The sequence below is a fragment of the Saimiri boliviensis genome, chromosome 2 (genome assembly GCF_048565385.1).
Source record: "Saimiri boliviensis isolate mSaiBol1 chromosome 2, mSaiBol1.pri, whole genome shotgun sequence".
NCBI classification, from domain to species: Eukaryota; Metazoa; Chordata; class Mammalia; order Primates; family Cebidae; genus Saimiri; species Saimiri boliviensis.
In genome coordinates, this window is record NC_133450.1 from 205,363,608 (window position 1) to 205,386,366 (window position 22,759).

General features: G+C 40.8%; 1 protein-coding gene across 4 annotated transcripts in view; it reads left to right on the forward strand.

Moving 5' to 3' along the window:
• Nucleotides 1–17,743, forward strand: part of HSDL2 (hydroxysteroid dehydrogenase like 2) — an 87,420-nt gene extending 69,677 nt beyond the window's left edge. For 3 of the 4 annotated variants that reach the window (XM_039475123.2, XM_074395181.1, XM_039475122.2), the window contains 3 exons: nt 4,014–4,163; nt 5,855–5,983; nt 16,618–17,743. In XM_039475123.2, coding sequence (XP_039331057.1) covers nt 4,014–4,163; nt 5,855–5,983; nt 16,618–16,730 — 392 coding nt within the window. In that variant the 3' untranslated portion in view covers nt 16,731–17,743. Of the gene's footprint in view, nt 1–4,013; nt 4,164–5,854; nt 5,984–11,372; nt 11,408–16,617 lie in introns of those variants that run through there. The other variant, XM_074395182.1, reaches the window with a different exon arrangement.
• Nucleotides 17,744–22,759: the final 5,016 nt, after the last annotated feature.

The window sequence follows — 22,759 nt, forward strand, 5'->3', positions numbered from 1 at the left end:
ACCAACCGAAATGCCCATCAATGATAGACTGGATAAAGAAAATGTGGCACATATACACCATGGAATACTATGCAGCCATAAAAAAGGATGAGTTCATGTCCTTTGCAGGGACGTGGATGAAGCTGGAAACCATGATTCTCAGCAAACTGACATCAGAACAGAAAACCAAACACCACATGTTCTTACTCATAAGTGGGCATTGAACAAAGATAACACATGGAACCAGGGAGGGGAACGTCACCCACTGGGGCCTGTTGGGGATTGGGGGGCTAGGGGTGGGATAGCAGGGGGTGGGGGGATTGCAGAGGGATAACATTAGGAGAAATACCTAATGTAGGTGACGGGGGGGTGGATGCAGCAAACCACAATGGCATGTGTATACATGTGTGACAATCCTGCATGATCTGCACATGTACCCCAGAACTTAAAGTATAATTTTTAAAAATGAAAAATTAAAACAATTTTAAAAATAAAAGCTTAATACAGAAGTATAAAAAGGTATAGAACAGCTCAAAGAAAAATTTTAAAGTCACTTGTAATCCAATTATAAATATATCTATATTTTGGCTTATTTCCTTTCAACCACTTTTTTTTTTGCACATATAACTTAAAACATATACCCAGAAATAAATATTTTACCAGTTGGTTCATTTATTTTGAAGAAAGGTGCTTTGTTCATATTATGTTTAACTGCATAGACTCCCATTTAATTTGACATTACTTAATTATTGTGAATGTTTTCCATGTCTTCACAAACAACTTTTTGAGGCTGGTTGTGGTGGCTCATGTCTGTAATCCCAGGGAGGGGTGACTGAGGTAGGTAAATCATTGAGTCTAGGAGTTTGAGACCAGCCTGGCCAACAGTGTGAAATCCTGTCTGTACAAAAAATACAAAAAAATTAGCTGGGCATAGTGGCACATGCCTGTGGTCCCAGCTGCTTAGGAAGCTTGAGCTCAGGAAGTCAAGGCTGCAGTAAACCTTGATGGTGCCACTACACTTCAGTGTGGGTGACAGAGCAAGATCTTGCAAAAGAAAGAGAGAGAGAGAGGAGAGAGAGAGAGATAAATAGAGAGAGAGAGAGAGAAGAGGGGAGGGGAGGGGAGGGGAGGGGAGAGGAGCGGAGGGGAGGGGGAAGAAGAAGAAAGAAAAGAAGAAGAAAAGAAAGAGAAAGGAAAGAAAAATTGGAATTCATAGCTCAGTTTTAAAATTGGCTTCTAAATAATAATACCTTGTATTAATAGTAATATGCCTCATTCACTTATACTGGTGTACACGTGGAAAATAACTGGGAAGTGGTATTGCTCAAATAAGCATTGCAGAGGTTATAAAGTATTAGGTATTATCACTGAAGCATGGGTGACACGTTTTTCAAATTTAACTGGTGAAAATGAACTATTGGCCAAATGTATGTTTTCAAATGGTAGGATAAATATGTATGTGTGTATGTATTTATATATTCAGCCTTATATTGCTTAATTCAGTGTCTATTCAAAAACTACCTTATCTAAAATAGTCTTACGTTCTATCCCAGTTCTTGCTCTTTTTAAAGTAGAACTCATCCCTTCTCGACTGAATTTTATGTATGTATGCATGTATATGCATTTGCATATTGTCTGTCTACATTAGTCAGTTTTCTTGTATGTCCGTGTCTGGCTTGGTGTCATGGTAATACTGGCCTCACATACTGAATTAGAAAGTGTTCTCTCCTCTTGCATTTTTTGGAAGAGTTTTGAAGGATAGGCAGGCATAAAAGAATAGATGCCATGTGATTGATTCCATTTATTTGAAGACGAACATGAGACAAAACTAATATATGGTGTTAGCAATTAGGAGGGGTTGTGGAGTGGGCTTCTGAGATATCTGTAATTTCCTCTTTCTTGACCTAGGTGGTGATGACACGATATTTTCACTTTTTTATATACATTTTGATCTGTATACGTCTGATCGCTGTTTCTGAATGTATGTTACATGTCAATAAAAAGCAGTGCCATGCTAAGAGCAAGGCAGGAGAAGTGGATTGCCCCCAGTTCAGGCAATAAAGGGGTACGCTGTCTGTAGTAAATATTAAAACAATAATGAAACAGGCTGAAAAAATTCCTTAGGTCTATATCTTATTAGTTCCATCAGATCTTAAGGCTTTCATCTCTAATATCTGTTTCTACTTTAACTTAAAAAAGGAAAAGGATTTTTTTAATTTGTAGAAACATCATAATGGAAGGCAGTTTATATTCAGTATACTTTATGAATTAATAGCTTACTTTGTACCATGGAGTATCTTGATGCCATCAATTAGATTTCATTTAATAACCTTTGAGGAATTGTATTGGACAAGATGGCTGTGTATAACTTGAGAAACAGATTAACTTTCAGCCTAGAGAACAGATTGGTTGGCCTTGGATTTAATTTAATTAATGAATTATTCTTACCTGTTTCTGGGGGGCAACTACTCAGTGGCCCCCATGTGATTCTAGGATGGTAAATAAAGGAACAGAGAGGCTGGGCACAGTGGCTCACACCTGGAATCCCACCACTTTGGGAGGCCAAGATGAGTGAATCACCTGAGGTCAGGAGTTTGAGACCATCCTGGCCAACGTGGTGAAACCCTGTCTCTACTAAAAATTCAAAAATTACCCAGGCATGGTGGTGGGCACCTGTAGTCCCAGCTACTTGGGAGGCTGAAGCAGGAGAATTGCTTGAACTGGTAGATGGAGGTTGCAGTGAGCCAAGGTCGAGTCACTGCACTCCAGCCTGGGTGACAAAGAGAGACTCTGTCCCCAATAAATAAATAAATAAATAATAAATAAAGGAGCAGAGAGTATTTGGGGACAGCATCATGATATGGGAGCAAAGCAGTCCTATGAAGTGCTCTTTTCTCCTGGCTGATCATATGTTGAGTTATTATAGCCCATGGGTTAAGTGAATACAAGTTTTAAATGTTATAGGTAACCTCCATTCCTGTGACCTAGTGTTTCCAGAGAAGGCAGCCTGTCAGTCAGGGACTAATAGTTTAACTTCCCTTCTCATCTAGTGGGAAGGACAATCTGAATAAGTGGGATGGGGAGAAGAAACTCTGAGCTTTTGTGGTTCAGACCCTTCTGAGCATTCTGTCTTTCTGAGCAGGCTGTCCTCAGGTTTCACATGATCTCTACTTACAGAGCATTGCTAACCCTTGATGGGAGGATGCGGGGTCAATCCATGGGTGGAAGGACTAGGTGAATCGATTGAATTTAGAGGTAGAGTGATTAGAAAGTACATTTGGCTGTTGATTCAAGCTACAGTCTCCAGGTTAGCTCCACTAATTCCACAATTGATATTTTGATTTCCATCTTTCTGATTCCACTGTCTCTTTGTGCTCATTTGGCTTTAGAACTCAGAGAAATTAAAAAAAGAGGGATTGGTTATCATCCCTAATACTCCAGTAGTTGTGTTTAGGTGTATTTATTTTTATTTATTTTTTTGAGACAGGATCTCCCTCCGTCACCCAGCCTGGAGTGCAGTGACGTAATCTCAGCTCACTGCAGACTCTGCCTCCCAGGCTCAAGTGAACCTCTCACCTCAGCCTCCCAACTAGTTGGGACTGCAGGCAACAGCTACCATGCCCAGCTGATTTTTGTATTTTTTGTAGAGGCAGTGTTTCTCCATGTTGCTCAGGCTGGTCTCGAACTCCTGGGCTCAAGCAATCTACCTGTTTTGGCGTGACAAAGCACTCAGATTATAGAAGGTCTGTTTATGATAAATATTCATAGTATAGTAGTATTTTTTCATCTAATCTGAAACTCAGCCTTTGATTTGGAGAGTATAAATCATTTACATTTGTAGTCATAATTGATGTGTGTTTGACTGTTATTCTGTCAATTTGATTCATGCTTTTAGATGCCACTTAATACATTTAAAGTCATTTTGGTCAAATAGGTCTAATTGGTAGCAAGTCTGTCCTGCTGATGAATTAATTCTGTGTGTGGTCCTTCACTGCCAAAGTTTTAAGGTCTTTTGCTTGAATAATATTTTACAGGTGCTGTTCCAGAATTCAAAGAAGAGAAACCACAGCCGCAACCAAAACCACGTTTGGGAGCTGTGGAAGAAACATTTAGAATTGTTAAGGACTCTCTCAGTGATGATGTTGTTAAAGCCACTCAAGGAATCTATCTGTTTGAACTCTCCGGTAAGAACTGCATCTGGTAATCTGAACTTTTTATGAAACAAAATGGGATGTTTCCTTTGGAAGAAAATCAGCCTCCAACAGTGATCCCCTGGATAGTGGGCTGCATTCAAGACCCTTACTCTTGCCGGGCGCGGTGGCTCAAGCCTGTAATCCCAGCACTTTGGGAGGCCGAGGCAGGTGGATCACGAGGTCGAGAGATTGAGACCATCCTGGTCAACATGGTGAAACCCCGTCTCTCCTAAAAATACAAAAAACTAGCTGGGCATGGTGGCGCGTGCCTGTAATCCCAGCTACTCAGGAGGCTGAGGCAGGAGAATTGCCCGAACCCAGGAGGCGGAGGCTGCGGTGAGCCGAGATCGCGCCATTGCACTCCAGCCTAGGTAACAAGAGTGAAACTCTGTCTCAAAAAAAAAAAAAAAAAAAAGACCCTTACTCTTGAATGTCAACTATAACTATATAACTTATATAACTATAACTATTGATTTGTTTTTATATAACTATATATAGTTTTATATAACTTATATAATTATAACTATTGATTTTGTTGTTGTTTCTTTGAGATAGACTCTTTGTCACCCAGGCTGGAGAGCAATGGCATGATCGTGGCTCACTTTGGCCTCGACCTCCTGGGCTCAAGTGATCCTCTGACCTCAGCCTCCCAGTGACTTTTATTTTTAGATTAAGATCAGTGCATATGGACACATGTAAAGTAAAATTTCATTACAAATACTCCCAACATTATATATAACTCTTTGGCATATTTGATAGAAAATCCTGCTTAAAGGGCATATGGATCATGAACAGGTAGTGTGATACAGTAATTTATCAACAATAGGCACCTTGCCATTTTTATCTTTCAGATTAACCAGATCAGCCTGAAGGTAGTCAGCTTTTTTAACTTTTCTTATTTTAAAAAATTTATTATTATTATTTTGAGATGGAGTCTGGCTTTCTTGCCCAGACTGGAGTGCAGTGGTGCAATTTTGGTTTACTGCTACCTCCACCTCCTGGGTTCAAGAGAGTCTCCTGCTTCAGCCTCCAGAGTCGCTGGGATTACAGGTGCATGCCACTACACACAGCTAATTCTGTATTTTTAGTAGAAACAGAGTTTCGCCATGTTGGCCAGGCTGGTCTCGAACCCCTGATCTCCAGTGATACGCCTGCCTCAGCCTCCCAAAGTGCTGGGATTACAGGCATGAGCCACCACACCTGGCCTATTTTAACCACTTCTAAGTGTACAGCTTAGTAGCATTAAATGCATTCACATTGTTTTATAACCATCATCACCATCTATCTCCAGAACTTTTTCATCATTCCAAGTGAAACTCTGTACCCATTAAACAATAACTCCCATTCCCCCATCCCCCAATCCCCAGGAACCACTGTTCTACTTTTTGTCTTTATGAGTTTTCCTACTCTGAGTATCTTGACCCTTTAATGTGCTCCTACATCACTCTCTACTTCCTCTTTTGTGAGTAGAACCATGGTTTTCTTTTTATCGAAGAATCTTCAGAGACTAGCAGAATACCTGGAAGTGCTTAATAAATAGTTGCTGAATTTGACTGATGGAGGTCTGGGGTTTTTAACTTGGGAAACAGCATTTTTAAAGATTATTCTAATTGTAGTAATTATTAAATCTAAGGAGAACAAGGCCTTCTGTGAAATTTATTTCTATATGTTTATCTCTTTAGGTGAAGATGGTGGCACGTGGTTTCTTGATCTGAAAAGCAAGGGTGGGAATGTCGGATATGGAGAGCCTTCTGATCAGGCAGATGTGGTGATGAGTATGTCTACTGATGACTTCGTAAAAATGTTTTCAGGTGAGTTTTCCAGTTTACTAGTTTACCTTATTGTTCAGAGAAAATTTAGTTCTGACATTTTGCTTTATCCCTTCCCAAATAATCAAGACTTACACATGTTGGCCGCAGTGGAACCTTAGTTGTGGGAAGGCTGTTCTTACTGTTGTCTCCGTTGCCACTTCTCCCTCCTCTCACAAGTGGAAGATAGACATCAGAATGATTTTCTTTCATTACTGAGAAGCCAGTAATATAATGTTGGGAACAGAGAGATAATTCAAAGGGACTCCTGGGTGGGCTTCATCATATTAGCTGGACTAAGGTATTATGTTTCCAATAACACCCCAGCCGCTGGAGGCACTGAACTCAGTAGCAGCAACTCGCTTATTGAGAGTAAGGTCGTGTTTCAGTCTTGCCAGCTGTTTCAATAGGGAGGAAACACATACCAGCCCTCGGCCATGGCCTTGTGACCCTGCTTTCTGTGGAGTCCTGAACCCAGAAAACCTTTTGTTTGATTTTCTATTCTATCCATTTACCTCTAACTATGCCAGAAATTAAGGATAATTTTCTCTTCTCTACTCTTGGAACACTACTCCAAATGATAAGTTAATTAACTCAAATTCTAAAAAATTAGAAGCAGCACTTTAAGCATAACATTCTGATCTAAGGAGTCTTTCATGGAATGAATTATAGATGTTATTCAGACTTTGTTCTGTTTTAATCTTTCTAAACGGGGACACAATGTATTATGTGCCCTCTAAGTCTTTCTTTCCACTTCTAATCCAGGACGCTAATTGCCTACGTTCCATCTGAGCCAACCTGTATATGGTGTACTAATGATCAGCATTTCTTCAACTTTTCCCTTTTTTTTTTTTTTTTTTTTTTTTTGAGAGGGAGTTTCGCTCTTGTTACCCAGGCTGGAGTGCAATGGCGCGATCTTGGCTCACCGCAACCTCTGCCTCCTGGGTTCAGGCAATTGTCCTGCCTCAGCCTCCTGAGTAGCTGGGATTACAGGCACGCGCCACCATGCCCAGCTAATTTTTTGTATTTTTAGTAGAGGCGGGATTTCACCATGTTGACCAGGATGGTCTCGATCTTTTGACCTCGTGATCCACCCGTCTTAGCCTCCCAAAGTGCTGGGATTACAGGCATGAACCACTGTGACCAGCTCTCCCTTTTTTTATAGTAGTGTTAAACATTCATATAAAAATTAGAACATATAGGCCAGGCATGGTGGCTCATGCCTGTAAACCCAACACTTTGGGAGGCCAAGGATGGGAGGATCACTTGCACCCAGTAGTTCAAAACCAGCCTGGGCAACATGGGGCAACCCCCTCTCTACAGAAAATACAAAAATTGGTTGGGTGTGCTGGTGTGCATCCCTAGTGCCCAGCTACTCCAGGGGCTGAGGTGGGAGGATTAGCTGAGCCCAGGTGGTTGAGTCTGCAGTAAGTCAAGATAACATCACTGTACTCCAGCCTGGGCAACAGAATTAGACCCTCTCTCAAAAAAAGAGAAAATATACTTAAGAAAAAAGAAAATAGGCCGGGAGCGGTGGCTCAAGCCTGTAATCCCAGCACTTTGGGAGGCCGAGGCGGGTGGATCATGAGGTCAAGAGATTGAGACCAACTTGGTCAACATGGTGAAACCCCGTCTCTACTAAAAATACAAAAACTTAGCTGGGCATGGTGGCGCGTGCCTGTAATCCCAGCTACTCAGGAGGCTGAGGCAGGAGAATTGCCTGAACCCAGGAGGGGGAGGTTGCGGTGAGCCGAGATCGTGCCATTGCACTCCAGCCTGGGTAACAAGAGCGAAACTCCGTCTCAAAAAAAAATAAATAAATAAAATAAAATTATTTTTACCATACCACTGAAAGATGACCATAATATACATATGTATGATGCTAAACCATAACCAAACAAAATTATGGTTTAGCATCTATATATGTGTATTATGGTATATTATGGCCATCTTATTATGGTTTGCATAATTTAGTTTAGCATCATAAATATGTATATTTGTATATGTGTGAGTATATGTAAATATACATTTGTACTTATAAAAACAGGATCATACCCATTACTACTGTTTGGCAATCGTTTTCACTTAATACATTATAACATCTTTCAATGTTTATCAGTGGTTATCCCCTTAATGATTTTTTTTTTCTTGAGATGGAGTTTCGCTGTTGTTGCTCAGGCTGGAGTGCAGTGGTAGAAACTTGGCTCACTGTAACCCCCACCTGCCGGATTCAAGGGATTCTCCTGCCTCAGCCTCCAGAGTCGCTGAGAGTATAGGTGTCCACCACCACGCCCAGCTAAGTTTTTGTATTTTTAGTAGACACAGGGTTTCAACATGCTGGCCAGACTGGTCTCGAACTCCTGACCTCAAGTGATCCACTGGCTTCAGCCTCCCAAAGTGCTGGGATTATAAACGTGAGCCACCACTCCCAGCCCTTTTAATGATTTTTTAATAGTTTGTTTAGTGTTTCTTCAGTGTTTCCACAACTTTTTCTCCCTAGAGCTTAAACACAGTGCTTTGGACACATTTAATAAATGCTCATGAATGTCTGGTGAATCTGAATCTTATAAATATTTGTTTTAACATGAAGACCATTTAAAATAAAAATGTATTGTCAACTCCTGAACAGAAATAACAATAATTATGTATGATTTATTTATTGTGTGATTGCTGTAGGTTAAGCAATACTCCCAACAGTCCTTTCCAATAAAATATGTTCTCCACTTTATACCATAAGTACTGAGGCTTTGATCAGTCAAATAATAAGCCCAAGCTCAGCTGATAAATGAGAAAATAGAGCTAGGATTTGAATCTAAGCTAACTCCAAAGCCTATGCTCTTAATTATCATGCTAGTCTGCCCTCCAAAGGTGAAAAAAATCAAGTAGCTTTTTTTTTCTTTTTTCTTTTTTTTTTTTTTTGAGACAGAGTCTAACTCTGTGGCCCAGGCTGGAGTGCACTGGCGCAATCTGGGCTCACTGCAACCCCCGCCTCCTCGGTCCAAATAATTCTTCTGTCTCAGCCTCCTGAGTAGCTGGGACTACAGGCGCATGCCGTCTTGCCAGGCTAATTTTTTGTATTTTAGTAGAGACGAGGTTTCACCATGCTGCCCAGGCTGGTCTTAAACTCCCGAGCTCATGCAATCCGCCCACCTCGGCCTCCCAAAGTGCTGGGATTACAGGCGTGAGCCACTGTGCCTGGCCGTGACTTATTTAATTTACATTTCACTTATATAGCATACACTTGAAATAACAGGCTTTCCATTAGTGTCTTTCTTTGAATGTGGTCTTGTGTTCACTGGATGGGGTCAGTCAATTATATGAATGATTTTTTTAAAAAGCATTAGTTATTCTTATCCAGTATATTTTATAGGTATGGTTTAGATTGGGAGCAAGTGAGTTTGCTTGTGCTTCTTGTGTCCTTTTATTTTTAACTGTTTTTCTTATCTCTTTTCCTTTAAATGGGCACAATTTAGACTTTACATCATAAGAATTCTCTTTGAAGAAACCATAGCTATTTCTATGCCTAATTTATACAGTAGATGCATTATAAATATAAAAATTTAGGCCAAGCATGGTGGTTCATGCCTGTGATCCCAGCACTTTGGGAGGCCACGGCAGATGGATTACTTGAGGTCAGGAGTTTGAGACCACCTTGGCCGACAGGGCAGAACGCTGTTTCTACCAAAAATACAAAAATTAGCTGGGTGTGGTAGCACATGCCTGTAATTCGACCTCCTCGGGAGGCTGAGGCATGAGAATCACTTGAACCCTGGAGGTGGAGGTTGCAGTGAGCTGAGATCCAGCCACTGCACTTCAGCCTGGGTAATTGATTGAGACGGTGTCTCAAAAAAAAAAAAAAAAAAAAAATTAAAGCAGTCGGTAACCAAATAATCAGAATCTCTCCTTTTGGCCAATAGAGGCCACTAAATGGTAAAGCAGTATGATAGAAATAAAGTAAATTAAACAATATTACATTACACAGGGAGGGTGTATGTGCGTGCGTGCGTGCGTGTGTGTGTGTGTGTGTGTATAAAACACTGAGCTTAGTAGCTTTTTAAAAAACTTGAGGGAATGTATATGTGTGTATTAAAACACCGAGCTTAGTAGCTTTTTAAAAAACTTTTGTTAAATCAGTATTCTTGAGGTATAATTCACATGAAATAAAATGTACCATCATAATTAAGTGATTTTTAATGAATTTATAATTGCACAGCCATCACTGCAGTCCAGTTTGAGAACATTTCATTACACCAAAAAATTCTTTCATGTCTCTTTGCAGTTGATCCTGTTTCCACTCCCAACCCCCTAGACAGCCAAATACTAATTTGCTCTCTGTCTCTATAAATTTGCTATTTCTGGACATTTTATTTGTATGGAATAAAACATATAGCTCCTTTTACTTAGGATAGGCTTTCGATATTCATTCATCTGTATGTTCTAGCTGGTATCAGTAGTTCTGTTCCTTTTTATTGCTGAATAGTATTCCATTGTATGAATATACCACATGTTGCTTATTTACTCACCAGCTGACGGACATTTGGATTGTTTCAAGTTTTTGGCTATTATGAATATTGCTTCTATGAACATTCTCATCCATGTATCAGTGTGGATATTTGTTTTCATTCTTCTTGGGTAGATTTTTAAGAATGGAATTGCTAGGTCATATGTTAAGTTGATATTTAAGTTTCTTTTTTCACTTAAAATAAAATAGAGATAGGATCTCGCTTTGTTGCCCAGGCTGGTCTCAAACTCCTGGACTAAAGCAATCCTCCCACTTCAGCGTTCCAAAGTGCAGGGATTACAGGCAAGAGCCAGCACCCAGCCGATATTTAACTTTTTAAGAACCTACCAAACTATTTGCTACAATGACTATACCATCTTTACAGTCTCATCAGCAATATATTAAGGTTCCATTTTCTCTACCTACTCATCAATACTTGTTGTCCCTTAAAAAAAACTGTTTTTGGCCAGGTGTGATGGCTCACACCTGTAATCCCAGCACTTTGGGAGGCTGAGGCCAGCAGATCATGAGGTCAAGAGTTTGAGACCAGCCTGGCCAACATGGTGAAACCTTGGCTCTACTAAAAACACAAAAATTAGCCGGGCATGGTGGCATGCACCTGTAGTCCCAGCTACTTGGGAGGCTGAAGCAGGAGAATGGCTTGAACCAGAAGGTGGAGGTTGCAGTAAGCCGATATCATGCCACTGCACTGCAGCCTCAGTGACAGAGTGGGACTTCGGAAAAATACCTGTACCATATATAAGCATAAGCAAACACTTCGCATTCTCACCTCCCCTGGCAACCACTAATCTGCTTTTTCTCTATTGATTTGCATATTCTGAGTTTTTTTTTTTTTTTTTTTTTTAATGGAGTTTTGCTCTTGTTACCCAGGCTGGAGTGCAATGGCGTGATCTCGGCTCACTGCAATCTCTGCCTCCTGGGTTCAGGCAGTTCTCCTGCCTCAGCCTCCTGAGTAGCTGGGATTACAGGTACGTGCCACCATGCCCAGCTAAGTTTTTGTATTTTTAGTAGAGACGGGGTTTCACCATGTTGACCAGGATGGTCTCGATCTCTTGACCTTGTGATCCACCCACCTCGGCCTCCCAAAGTGCTGGGATTACAGACTTGAGCCAGCCGTGCCTGGCCTTCTGAGTATTTTTTATAAATGGAATCATACAATATGTGACCTTTTGCATCTGACTTCTTTTACTTAGCATAATGTTTTTGAGGTTCATCCAAGCTATAGCATGTATCAGTACCTCATTTCCTTTTTATGGCTGAATATTATTCCATTATATGGATATACTACAATTCATTTACCCATTCGTCTGCTAATGAACAGTTAGATTGTTTCTGCTGTCTGGCTATTACGAATAATGCTTTGATAAACATTAATATTCATGTTTCTGTGTGGATATATGTTTTCATTTCTCTTGGCTATATACGTGGGAGTAGAATTCTAGGTCATAACATAATTTTATGTTTAACTTCTCAAAGAATTGCCAAAAGGTTTTTCATAGTGGCTGCATTGTTTACATTCCCACCAGCAATGTACAAGGATTTCTATTTTTCTATATCCTTGTCCTTATCAACACTTCTTATTATTTTGTTTTTTTTTTATTATTGCCACCCTAGTGGATGTGAAATGGCATCTTGTTGTTTTGATTTGCATTTCTCTAATGAAAAATGATATCAAACATTTTCTCATGTGCTTATGGATCAAAGGTATTTCCTTGGAGAAACGTCCATTCAAGTCCTTTTCCATTTCAAAATTTGGTTATTTGTCTTTTATGATTCAGTTTTAAGAAATTCTGGCCTGGGCACAGTGGGTCACGGCTTTAATCCTAGCACTTTGGGAGGCTGAGGCAGGCAGATCACGTGAGTTCAAGGAGTTCAAGACCAGACTGGCCAACATGGCGAAACCCTGTCTCTACTAAAAATACAGAAATTAGCCAGGCATAGTGGCAGGTGCCTGTAATTCCAGCTACTCAGACAGAAGGCTGAGGCAGGAGAATTGCTTGAACCTGGGAGGTGGAAGTTGCAGAAAGCAACTGTACTCTAGCCTGGGCGACAGTGAGAGACTGTCTCAAAAAAAAAAAAAGAAAAGAAATTATTCATATATTTTCAGATATGTTTCATCAGATATATGATTTGCAAATGCTCTTTCACATTTTTTGTGGATTGTCTTTTCACTTTTTTGATATATTTTGAAATGCATATGTTTTTAGTTTTGAAGTTCAACTTACCTGTTTTTTGTGGTTTTTGCTTCCAGTGTCGTATCTAAGAATCCTTTGCCAAATAAAGGTTAGGAAGATTTATCCCTATATTTTCTTGTAAGAGTTTTTAGTTTTAGCTCTTACATTTAGGTTTATGATCCATTTTAAGTTAATTTTTGTAGATAGTAGGAGAGTCCCACTTCATTCTTCTGTATATCAATATACAGTTATCCTAGCACCATTTGTGGAATGGACTGTTCTTTCCTGTGTTAAATGGTCTTGGCACCCTTGCTGAAGATCAGCTGACTATAGAGACATGGGTTTAGTTAAACCCATAAATGTATGGGTAAAGTTAATTATAGAATTACCAAATAACTCACCATTTCTACTCATAAATAAATACTCAAAAGAATTGAAAGCAGGCACTCAAACAAATAAATGTACATGCATATTTACAGCAGTGCTATTCCCAATAGGCAAAAGATGGAAACAATCCAAATGTCCATTAAGGGATGCATGGATAAACAAAGTGTGGTATATACATACAATGAAATAGTAGCCAGCCATAAAAAGGAATGAAGTGGGCCGGGCGTGGTGGCTCAAGCCTGTAATCCCAGCACTTTGGGAGGCCAAGGCGGGTGGATCATAAGGTCAAGAGATCGAAACCATCCTGGTCAACATGGTGAAACCCCGTCTCTACTAAAAATACAAAAAAATTAGCTGGGCATGGTGGCGCATGCCTGTAATCCCAGCTACTCAGGAGGCTGAGGCAGGAGAATTGCCTGAACCCAGGAGGCAGAGGTTGCAATGAGCCGAGATCGCGCCATTGCACTCCAGCGTGGGTAAGAAGAGTGAAACTCTGTCTCAAAAAAAAAAAAAAAAGAAAGAAAAGAAATGAAGTACTGATACAGCTACAACATGGGACATTACACTAAATGCAAAAAGCCACACACAAAAGATCCCATATTGTAGGAATCCTTTTATATTAAACATATAGAATAGGTGCATCCATAGACACTGAGAGCTGATTGGTGATTGCCAGAGTCTGGAGGCAGGGGGAACTGCTAATGCTGAATCCCTGAGGGTTTCATTTTGGGATGATGAAAATGTGTTGAAACTAGATAGATACCACATGTGTTGCATGGTAGTACACAACATTGTGCCTGGACTTAAATGCAATTGAATTGTTTCTCTTCCTTTTGTTATATGGGCATTAATCCCATCAATTCTGGCTCTGGCCTCATGATTTCATCTAAACCAAATTATTTTCTCAAGGTCCCACTTCCTGAGACCATCACACTGAGGGCAAGAGCTTCGAGATAAGAAGTTTGAGGGGATGCCAATATTCAGTCCGTAACACTAAGCAAAGTCTTCCTGTATTCTTCCCACAGCTTCTTTTTTTTTCTTTCTTTTTTTTTTTTTTTGAGACGGAGTTTCGCTCGTTACCCAGGCTGGAGTGCAATGGCATGATCTGGGCTCACCGCAACCTCCGCCTCCTGGGCTCAGGCAATTCTCCTGCCTCAGCCTCCTAAGTAGCTGGGATTACAGGCACGCGCCACCACGCCCAGCTAGTTTTTTGTATTTTTAGTAGAGATGGGGTTTCACCATGTTGACCAGGATGGTCTCGATCTCTTGACCTCGTGATCCACCCGCCTCGGCCTCCCAAAGTGCTGGGATTACAGGCTTGAGCCACCGCGCCCGGCCCCCACAGCTTCTTGATGCAGTTTTCTACTTTGTCAGATGTATCAGCTCATGTCAGTTCGCTTTTTCCCTGGAGCCCTTTGTCTTCATGTTATAATATAAACCTGAAGCTCATTAAGCCTACTGCACAGTTATTGTCCTAGAAATTTAACTCTCTGCTGCATTGAATCTCCTTTTTCCTGGATCCCATGTCTCCTTTCTTGCTTTACATCTTCATTTTGGTGGCACACACTCTCCAGTAGTTTCATGAGAAAGGATACATTAGAGATAATTTTTGGGTATATCTGAAACTACTGTTATTCTACCAACTCACTTGATTGTCTGGATTGAAATTCATTTTCCTTCAGAATTTTGAAGCCATTATCATCTTAAGATTATTATTGAGAATTTGATGCTGTTCTTAACCTTTTCTATCCACTGTTGCGCTTTCTGAAAGTTTCTGAAATCAGAGACCTCATTCTCTGTGGTGGTCTGATATTTCACAGTGATAAAAGATAAATGGTTTTTTTTTCTGTCATTTTCCCAGCCCCTTGAAAAGTTCTTAAATTATTTCTTGGATAGTTCTCTCAGTTTTCTCTCTTCTGACTTTCTGAAGATAAAGATCATCTGATTTAATCACTCATTTCTCCTGTGGCACATATATTTGTATAATTCTTTTCACCTAGACCAGCTCACCTTCTTTTTCCCACATTCCTATTGCATTTTAATTTTGTTGACTACAATTATAATCTCTAAGAGCTCATCTTGTTTTCTGACGTTTTTCTTTTCTTACTGTTCTCTTCCTTCTTCTCAATTTATCCTATCCCCTCTCTATCCCTGGTATCATTGCCTTTCCCTTTCGCTTTTTCTCCTCTCTCCCTCCCCTTCAGCCCCTCATCTTTTCCTCCCTCCTTCCTGTGCTCCTCTTCTCCCCTCTTTCTCCTCTTGCATCCTTTTCTCCATCCCTTGCTGTATTTTCTTTTATCTCTGAGGACACAGATTACAGAGTTTTCTTTTTTCTTTTCTTTTTTTTTTTTTGAGATGGAGTTTCACTCTTGTTACCCAGGCTGGAGTGCAATGGCGCGATCTCGGCTCACCGCAACCTCCGCCTCATGGGTTCAGGCAATTCTCCTGCCTCAGCCTCCTGAGTAGCTGGGATTACAGGCACGTGCCACCATGCCCAGCTTATTTTTTGTATTTTTAGTAGAGACGGGGTTTCACCATGTTGACCAGAATGGTCTCGATCTCTTGACCTTATGATCCACCCGCCTTGGCCTCCCAAAGTGCTGGGATTACAGGCTTGAGCCACTGTGCCCAGCCATGCACTATACTTTTAATGATCATTTCTTTTTTTTTCTTTTTCTTTTTTTTTTTTTGGTAGAGACGGGGTTTCACCGTGTTGACCAGATGGTCTCGATCTCCTGACCTCGTGATCCACCCGCCTCAGCCTCCCAAAGTGCTGGGATTACAGGCTTGAGCCACCGCGCCCGGCTAATGATCATTTCTTAAGAATATTTTGTTCATTTATACTGTTGGGTTTTTTGAACTTAAATTTGAAATGTTAAAAGTTTAATGAACTATAATAAGTTGGAAAATTAACTAAAATAGTGTTTGTTTACAAGAATTCATATGAGAGTCGTGTATCCTTTAGTGTATAAAAATCATTTTAGTGTATCTGGGCATGGTGGCTCATGCCTGTAATCCTAGCACTTTGGGAGGCTGAGGCAGGCGGATCACCTGAGGTCTGGAGTTTGAAACCAACCTGACCAACATAAAGAAACCCCATCTCTACTGAAAAAAAAAAAAAATTAGCAGGGCATGGTGGCACATGCCTGTAATCCCAGCTACTCTGGAGGCTGAGGCAGGAGAATCCCTTGAACCTAGGAGGCAGAGGTTGTGGTGAGCTGAGATCACGCCACTGCACTCCAGCCTGGGCAACAAGAGTGAAACTCTGTCTCAAAAAATATATATATATATATTTTTTTTAGTGTAAAAAGATTTGCTATAATCTTTTGCTGATTGTCGTTTTCATGCTACCTCTATATTATAGGATATTGTTAACATCTAAGTCTAGGAATTGGGATTCCCAAGATACTGGTATGAAATGCTGTAACAGAAATTTCTATGCTTCTGAGGTTTGTAGAACTCAAGGAGGTTCCTTTTATAATGCATGTTCTTAAAGCAGTATATCCCTGAGGGTACTAATGGTTGCTTTTCCCTCTCTCATTTTCTCACTGTAGGGAAACTAAAACCAACAATGGCATTCATGTCAGGAAGACTGAAGATTAAAGGTAACATGGCCCTAGCAATCAAATTGGAGAAGCTAGTGAGTCAGATGAATGCCAGACTGTGAAGGAAAGGAAAAAAAAATATGTCGACTGCTAGGCTCAAAAAGTAAAAAAAGCTCAACAATTAAAATCTAATGTTTGTTTTCTTCCCTGTTGTATTATCAGGATATGCACATTTGTTCTGGAAAAAATAGAATTTCTGTCTCTATAAGACTTGTAATTAAAATGGCAAGTTAATCAAACAGAAGTTTCATTAAGTGGGATTCTATGATAGTATGTGTTTTTATATTTCAAGGGTTTTATGCTCTGAGCCTTACATTTCATTCACTGTCTTCCACCAAGAAAAGTATTTTGGGAAGCCAGTCAGATCAAGCAGTAAAAGTAGCTCTTTCAAAGCTTTTTGTCATGTAAAATGAAGCTAGTCTGTTGTAAAATTTTTAGTTTTGGATTATATACTAATGAAAATCTTAATGGTGTTTTTGATTTTTATATACTTATTTTAAAGAAAATCTTATATAGTACATTTTACAACTATCACAAAAAACTAATACTGGTGAGCATTAAACAAAACAATCATTTTTCATTTTGATAACTAGCTTTCCAAGTGGACTTAGCCATAGGAAAATATTACTAATGTAATTTAACAAATTGCAGTATGTGTTCCATTTAAAAATATGTTTACATTGTCCTAAAACAAAATAATTTTCTCCTCAGAAGTATGCAGTGTTTTGAAACAGAAACCTTAGACTAGGTCATTGGTGTGGGCTGGATTGCGCAACTCCCAATTCATTTGTTGAAGTCCTAACTGCCATTTCTTTCTAATGTGACTGTTTGGAGATGAGGCCTTTACAGAGGTGACTAAGTTCAAGGAGGCTGTTAGTCTAACCCAACATGGTGTCCTTGGACATGAGAGATACCGGTGATGCGTGCACAGAACAAAGACCAGAAGAGGACATGGTGAGAAGGCAGCTATCTGCAAGCAAAGAGAGAGGCCTCAGAAGAAACAAAATCACCAGCACCTTGATCTTTGACTTGTAATCTCCGGAATAGTGAGAAATAAATGTCTTTTGTTAAGCCATCCATGGTAAGAGGCCGAGGCAGGAGGATTGCTTGAGGCCAGGAGTTCAAGGCCAGCCTGGACAACATAGTAAGACCCTGTATGTACCCTCACAAAGTAAATTAAAAAGCCACCCAATCTGTGGCATTTTGTTATGGCAGCCCTAGCAAACAGTGGTTTGAGGGTAGGAGGGTTGAGGGGAAGCTAAACTTTAAAAGAGCTCTTATGTTTAATTTCGATCGGTTAAAAATACTTGCTCAGTGTAATTATTTTGCTTCTCATCTTCCACTCTCTAATATTATTGTGCTATTAAGCAATGTATCGAATCCTGACATTTCTTAGAATCATAATGTTAGGAGCATTTGAGCTGTATTTTATAAGTTAGGAAGCAGAGGATCAGAGATGGGAAAGGACTAGCCCAAGGCCAAAATTAACAAGCCCTATCTAACAAAAACTTTCCAATACATTTATGTTGAATGATACTTCAAGATCTCACCTCTCCATCCATGAATGGAGTCTGTATAATCAAAGTGAATTAAAAATAGGACAGTTTCAAAAAGTCAGGAGATTCACAGCAACTGATCAAAGGGAGTCCAGTCAACCTGAGTCAGCATGATTAGGATTAGGAAGCCCCCTCTGCTTTAATCCACACAAGGAAAGTAACCTGATGTTAACCAATCTGCTATTTCTACCATGCTGTTTCCTTGCTCCTGCCAGTGCTGCCTTACAAATGCAGACTGTTCTGTCATACCTGGTAGGGCTCCTGTTTATTTTGTAGGCTGGATGCTGCCCAGTTCATGAATCACTAATAAAAGCCAATTGGATCTTTACAATTTAATTTGTTAAGATTTTATTCTTTGACATTCTCAAAGGTTTGAGAAAAATAGAAGTAGAAAATACCATGAGGCAGGAATCTCTGAGTTCTGGTCATTAAAATAGAAATTTGCTAATTATACCCATTCCAGCAGCAGGGGGATTGAATCAAGAGACCTTGCCCATTTTTTTTTTTTTTGAGACAGAGTCTTGCTCTGTCGACTGGCGCCAGGCTGGAGTTCAGTGGCGCATTCTCAGCTCACTGCAACCTCCGCCTCCCGCATTCAAGCAATTCACCTGCCTCAGCCTCCCGAGTAGTTGGGACTACAGGCGTGCACCACCATGCCCAGCTAATTATTTTTTGTATTTTTAGTAGAGACAGAGTTTCGCTATGTTGGCCAGGATGGTCTCAATCTCTTGACCTAGTGATCCGCCTGTCTCGGCCTCCCAAAGTGCTGGGATTACAGGGATGAGCCACCGCGACCTTGCCCTTTTCTTGACTGACCTGGTTGATTATTACCCTAAGCGATTGTTAGGTTGCCCACTGGAATCTCTGCTTTCTGGCTTTAAAAAATTTCTGGAAATCATCATTCTCAGCAAACTGACACAAGAACAGAAAACCAAACACCACATGTTCTCACTCACAGGCAGGTGTTGAACAATGAGAACACATGGGCACAGGGAGGGTAACCTCACACACTGGGGTCTGTTGGGGCTAAGGGAGGGACAGCGGGGATTGGGAGGTTAGGGAGAGATAACATTTGGAGAAATGCCTGATGTAGGTGATGGGGGGATGGAGACAGCAAACCACCATGGCATGCGTGTACTATGCAATAATCCTGCACATGTACCCCAAAACCTAAAGTACAATTAAAAAAAAATTCCAAACTGGGGTAAATTTTGCTGACTGGTTTTGAGCCTTGGAATGTTAGGGGACCAGCAGTGAATTCCTCTGATCCATCCAATCATGAGTAGGTTAAACTTTTTGTTTTAAACCCATCACAGTCCACTATTCATTCCCTTTTTAATAATCATTTAAAAACTTTCAACCCTGAAATGCATTTTGAAAGAAATGGTTCCTAGGTAACACAAGGTCGAACATTTACATCACAAAGGCAGAGAACTTACATTTCAAGCCTAAATATTGGTATTTGCCAAGACGGAAAGCCCAACTGAGAAGCCCAGTTAAGACAAAATGGTCGAAGGTAAGGTTTATTTGGATTAATGCTCTCACTTATTGGAATTTCTACTAATTTTCCTTTATAGGTATGCATTTTTACAAAGAGTTTCAAAATAACTGGCTAAATACCAGAAAGGCAAATTTTGGAGACTGATTTAATTCAATACGCAGTCTTTTCAACTTAGCTTCTGTTTCTTTTTTTTTTTTTGAGACGGAGTTTCGCTCTTGTTACCCAGGCTGGAGTGCAATGGCGCGATCTCGGCTCACTGCAACCTCCGCCTCCTGGGTTCAGGCAATTCTCCTGCCTCAGCCTCCTGAGTAGCTGGGATTACAGGCATGCGTCACCATGCCCAGCTAATTTTTGTATTTTTAGTACAGACGGGGTTTCACCATGTTGACCAGGATGGTCTCGATCTCTTGACCTTGTGATCCACCTGCCTCGGCCTCCCAAAGTGCTGGGATTACAGGCGTGAGCCACTGCACCTGGCCAGCTTCTGTTTCTTAACTAGATTACTGAGATCAGGGCAGAGCCCATTAGCAAATAGAGCAGGCAAAGGGGTTCCTATTTCTGGACTCAGATGGATAGTTCTGAAAAAGAAGCAAAACTGCTTAACCCAAGGGCCTAATTTTTACAAATATTACCTAGCTTTCTTTTTGCCTTTGGAGTAAAATAGTAACTAAGTGAAAAGGTTGGCAGATTCAATTTTCTTATAAATTAATTGCTTAAACTTTTCATATGCCTTCTATATGGGATCTTTTAAAGAGGCAAACATTTCTGAAATCTTTTTAGAAGCTTTTGCACATCAGTAGGTGTCCCTAGGAGGGCCTGATTCAGGAGCCCTCATTTTTAAACTCAGTTCTTAGAAGAATAGTCTTACTCATCTGGAATGTTCCACATAATGGTCATCATAATTCTACTTTATCTTTAGTAAGATTTCACCATTTTTGTAAGTATTTACAGCTTCTGGGCCCTAATACATGTAAAAGGCAAGCATAGCTAGAGGGTGAAGTACACAGCTCTTTAAAAATTTAAGGATGCCAGCCAGGTGTGGTGGCTCACGCCTGTAATCCCAGCACTTTGGGAGGCTGAGGTCAGCGGATTGCTTGGAGCCAAGAGTTCGAGACCAGCCTAGCCAGCATGGTGAAACCCTGTCTCTACTAAAAATACAAAAATTAGCCAGGTATGGCAGTGTGGCCTGCAATCCCAGCTAATGGGGAGGCTGAGGTGTGAGAATTGTTTTGAGCATGGGAGGTAGAGGTTGCAGTGATCGCTCCACTGCACTCCAGCCTGGACAACAGAGTGAGACTCTGTCTCAAAAATAAACAAATAAATAAAATAACAGTGAAATGCCATGTGATTGGGCCATTGTGGTGTTTGGTATATGTTTATGTTTTTATCCTGGGTTCCTGGCTTATCATTCCCACAGCCCTTGTGATAAACTTTTGGTATAATATTGGGCATGTTGAGCCTTGCAAACAGGCCTCAGGAAACAGAATCTCTCTGACCTTCTCTTGCCTTCCTTTTACCTCCCCAAGATAGGACTATGAGTCATAAATCCTCATTCCAGAGAGAGTCCTGCTCCATATGCTGGGGGAAAGAATGCCAACTTAATGAAGCCTCCATAAAAACCCAAGAGGACTGGGTTCCAAGAGCTTTTTTTTTTTTGAGACAGAGTCTCACTGTCACCCCGGCTGGAGTGCAATGGTGTGATCTCGGCTCACTGCAACCTCCACCTCAAGTGATTCTCCTGCCTCAGCCTCCTGAGTAGCTGGGATTACAGGCACATGCCACCGTGCCCAGCTAATTTTTGTATTTTTAGTAGAGATGGGGTTTCAACATTTTGGCCAGGCTGTTCTCAAACTCCTGACCTTGTGATCCACCCGCCTCAGCCTCCCAAAGTGCTGGGATTACAGGCATGAGCCACCGCACCCAGCTCCAAGAGCTTCTTAATAGCTGAACGCATGGAGTGTCCTGGAGGGTGACACACCCAGGGAGGGCAGGAGAGCTTGCGCCTCTTCCCTAATACTGTGCCCCATGCATCTCTTCATCTGTATCCTTTATGATTTTCTTTATGATAAACTGGTAAACGTGTTTCCCTGAGTTTTGTGAGCTGCTCCAGCAAATTAATCGAACCCCAAGTTGGGGTTGTGGGAACCCCAACTTGAAGCCAGCTGGTCAGAATTTCCAGAGGCCCAGATTTACAACTGGTGTCTGGGAGGTGGGGCAGTTTTGCCGACTGAGCCCTCGACCTGTGGCATCTGTCTACTTGGAGATAGTAGATAGTGAGCAACATAGTGAGACCCACTATCTCCAAGTAGATAGTGTCCAGATAAAACTGGAGGACACCCACTTGATGTCCACTGCTTACTGTGTGGGAAAAATGCTCAAACGTTTCGTCATGGAAGTCCTCTTGTGTGTTGATTATTGTTGTGTTGGTATGAGAGCACAGGAAACACAATTTGGAGTTCTTCCCAAAACAGTCATGTAATGCTTTCATAATGTACCTCAGTGCACAGATGTTTTCTTTTTTCTGCCACTCATTCTAGAGTGCAGTAGCATGCTGATAGAATGCTACTCACTGCAGCCTTGAATTCCTAGGCTCAAGTGATCCTCCTGCCTCAGCTTTCCAAGTAGCTTTCCATGGTGGTATGTGCCTGGCTTTGCTTGTTTTTTGCATGGGCAAGGTCTCGCTCTGTTGCCTAGGCTGGTGTCAAGTTCCTGTCTTCAAGCAGTCCTCCCACCTCACCCTTCCAAAGTGCTGGCATTATGGGGTGTGAGCCACCATGCCCAACCTAAATAATTTTTTAAATTCCAGTTTTTGATTATTCTTTGTTAGGATACAGAAATACTTTGTGTTCTGCAACACTGTTAAATCTACTTATTAGTTTTACCAGCTTTTTTGTAAATCCCTTAGGCTTTTCTAGGTACGTGACTATTATCCCCAAATAAAGATAGTTTTATTTCTTCTTTTCCATTCTGTGTGCCTTGTATTTCTTTTTCTTGTCATATTGCACTGTTAAGCCCACAGTATAGTGGTGAATAT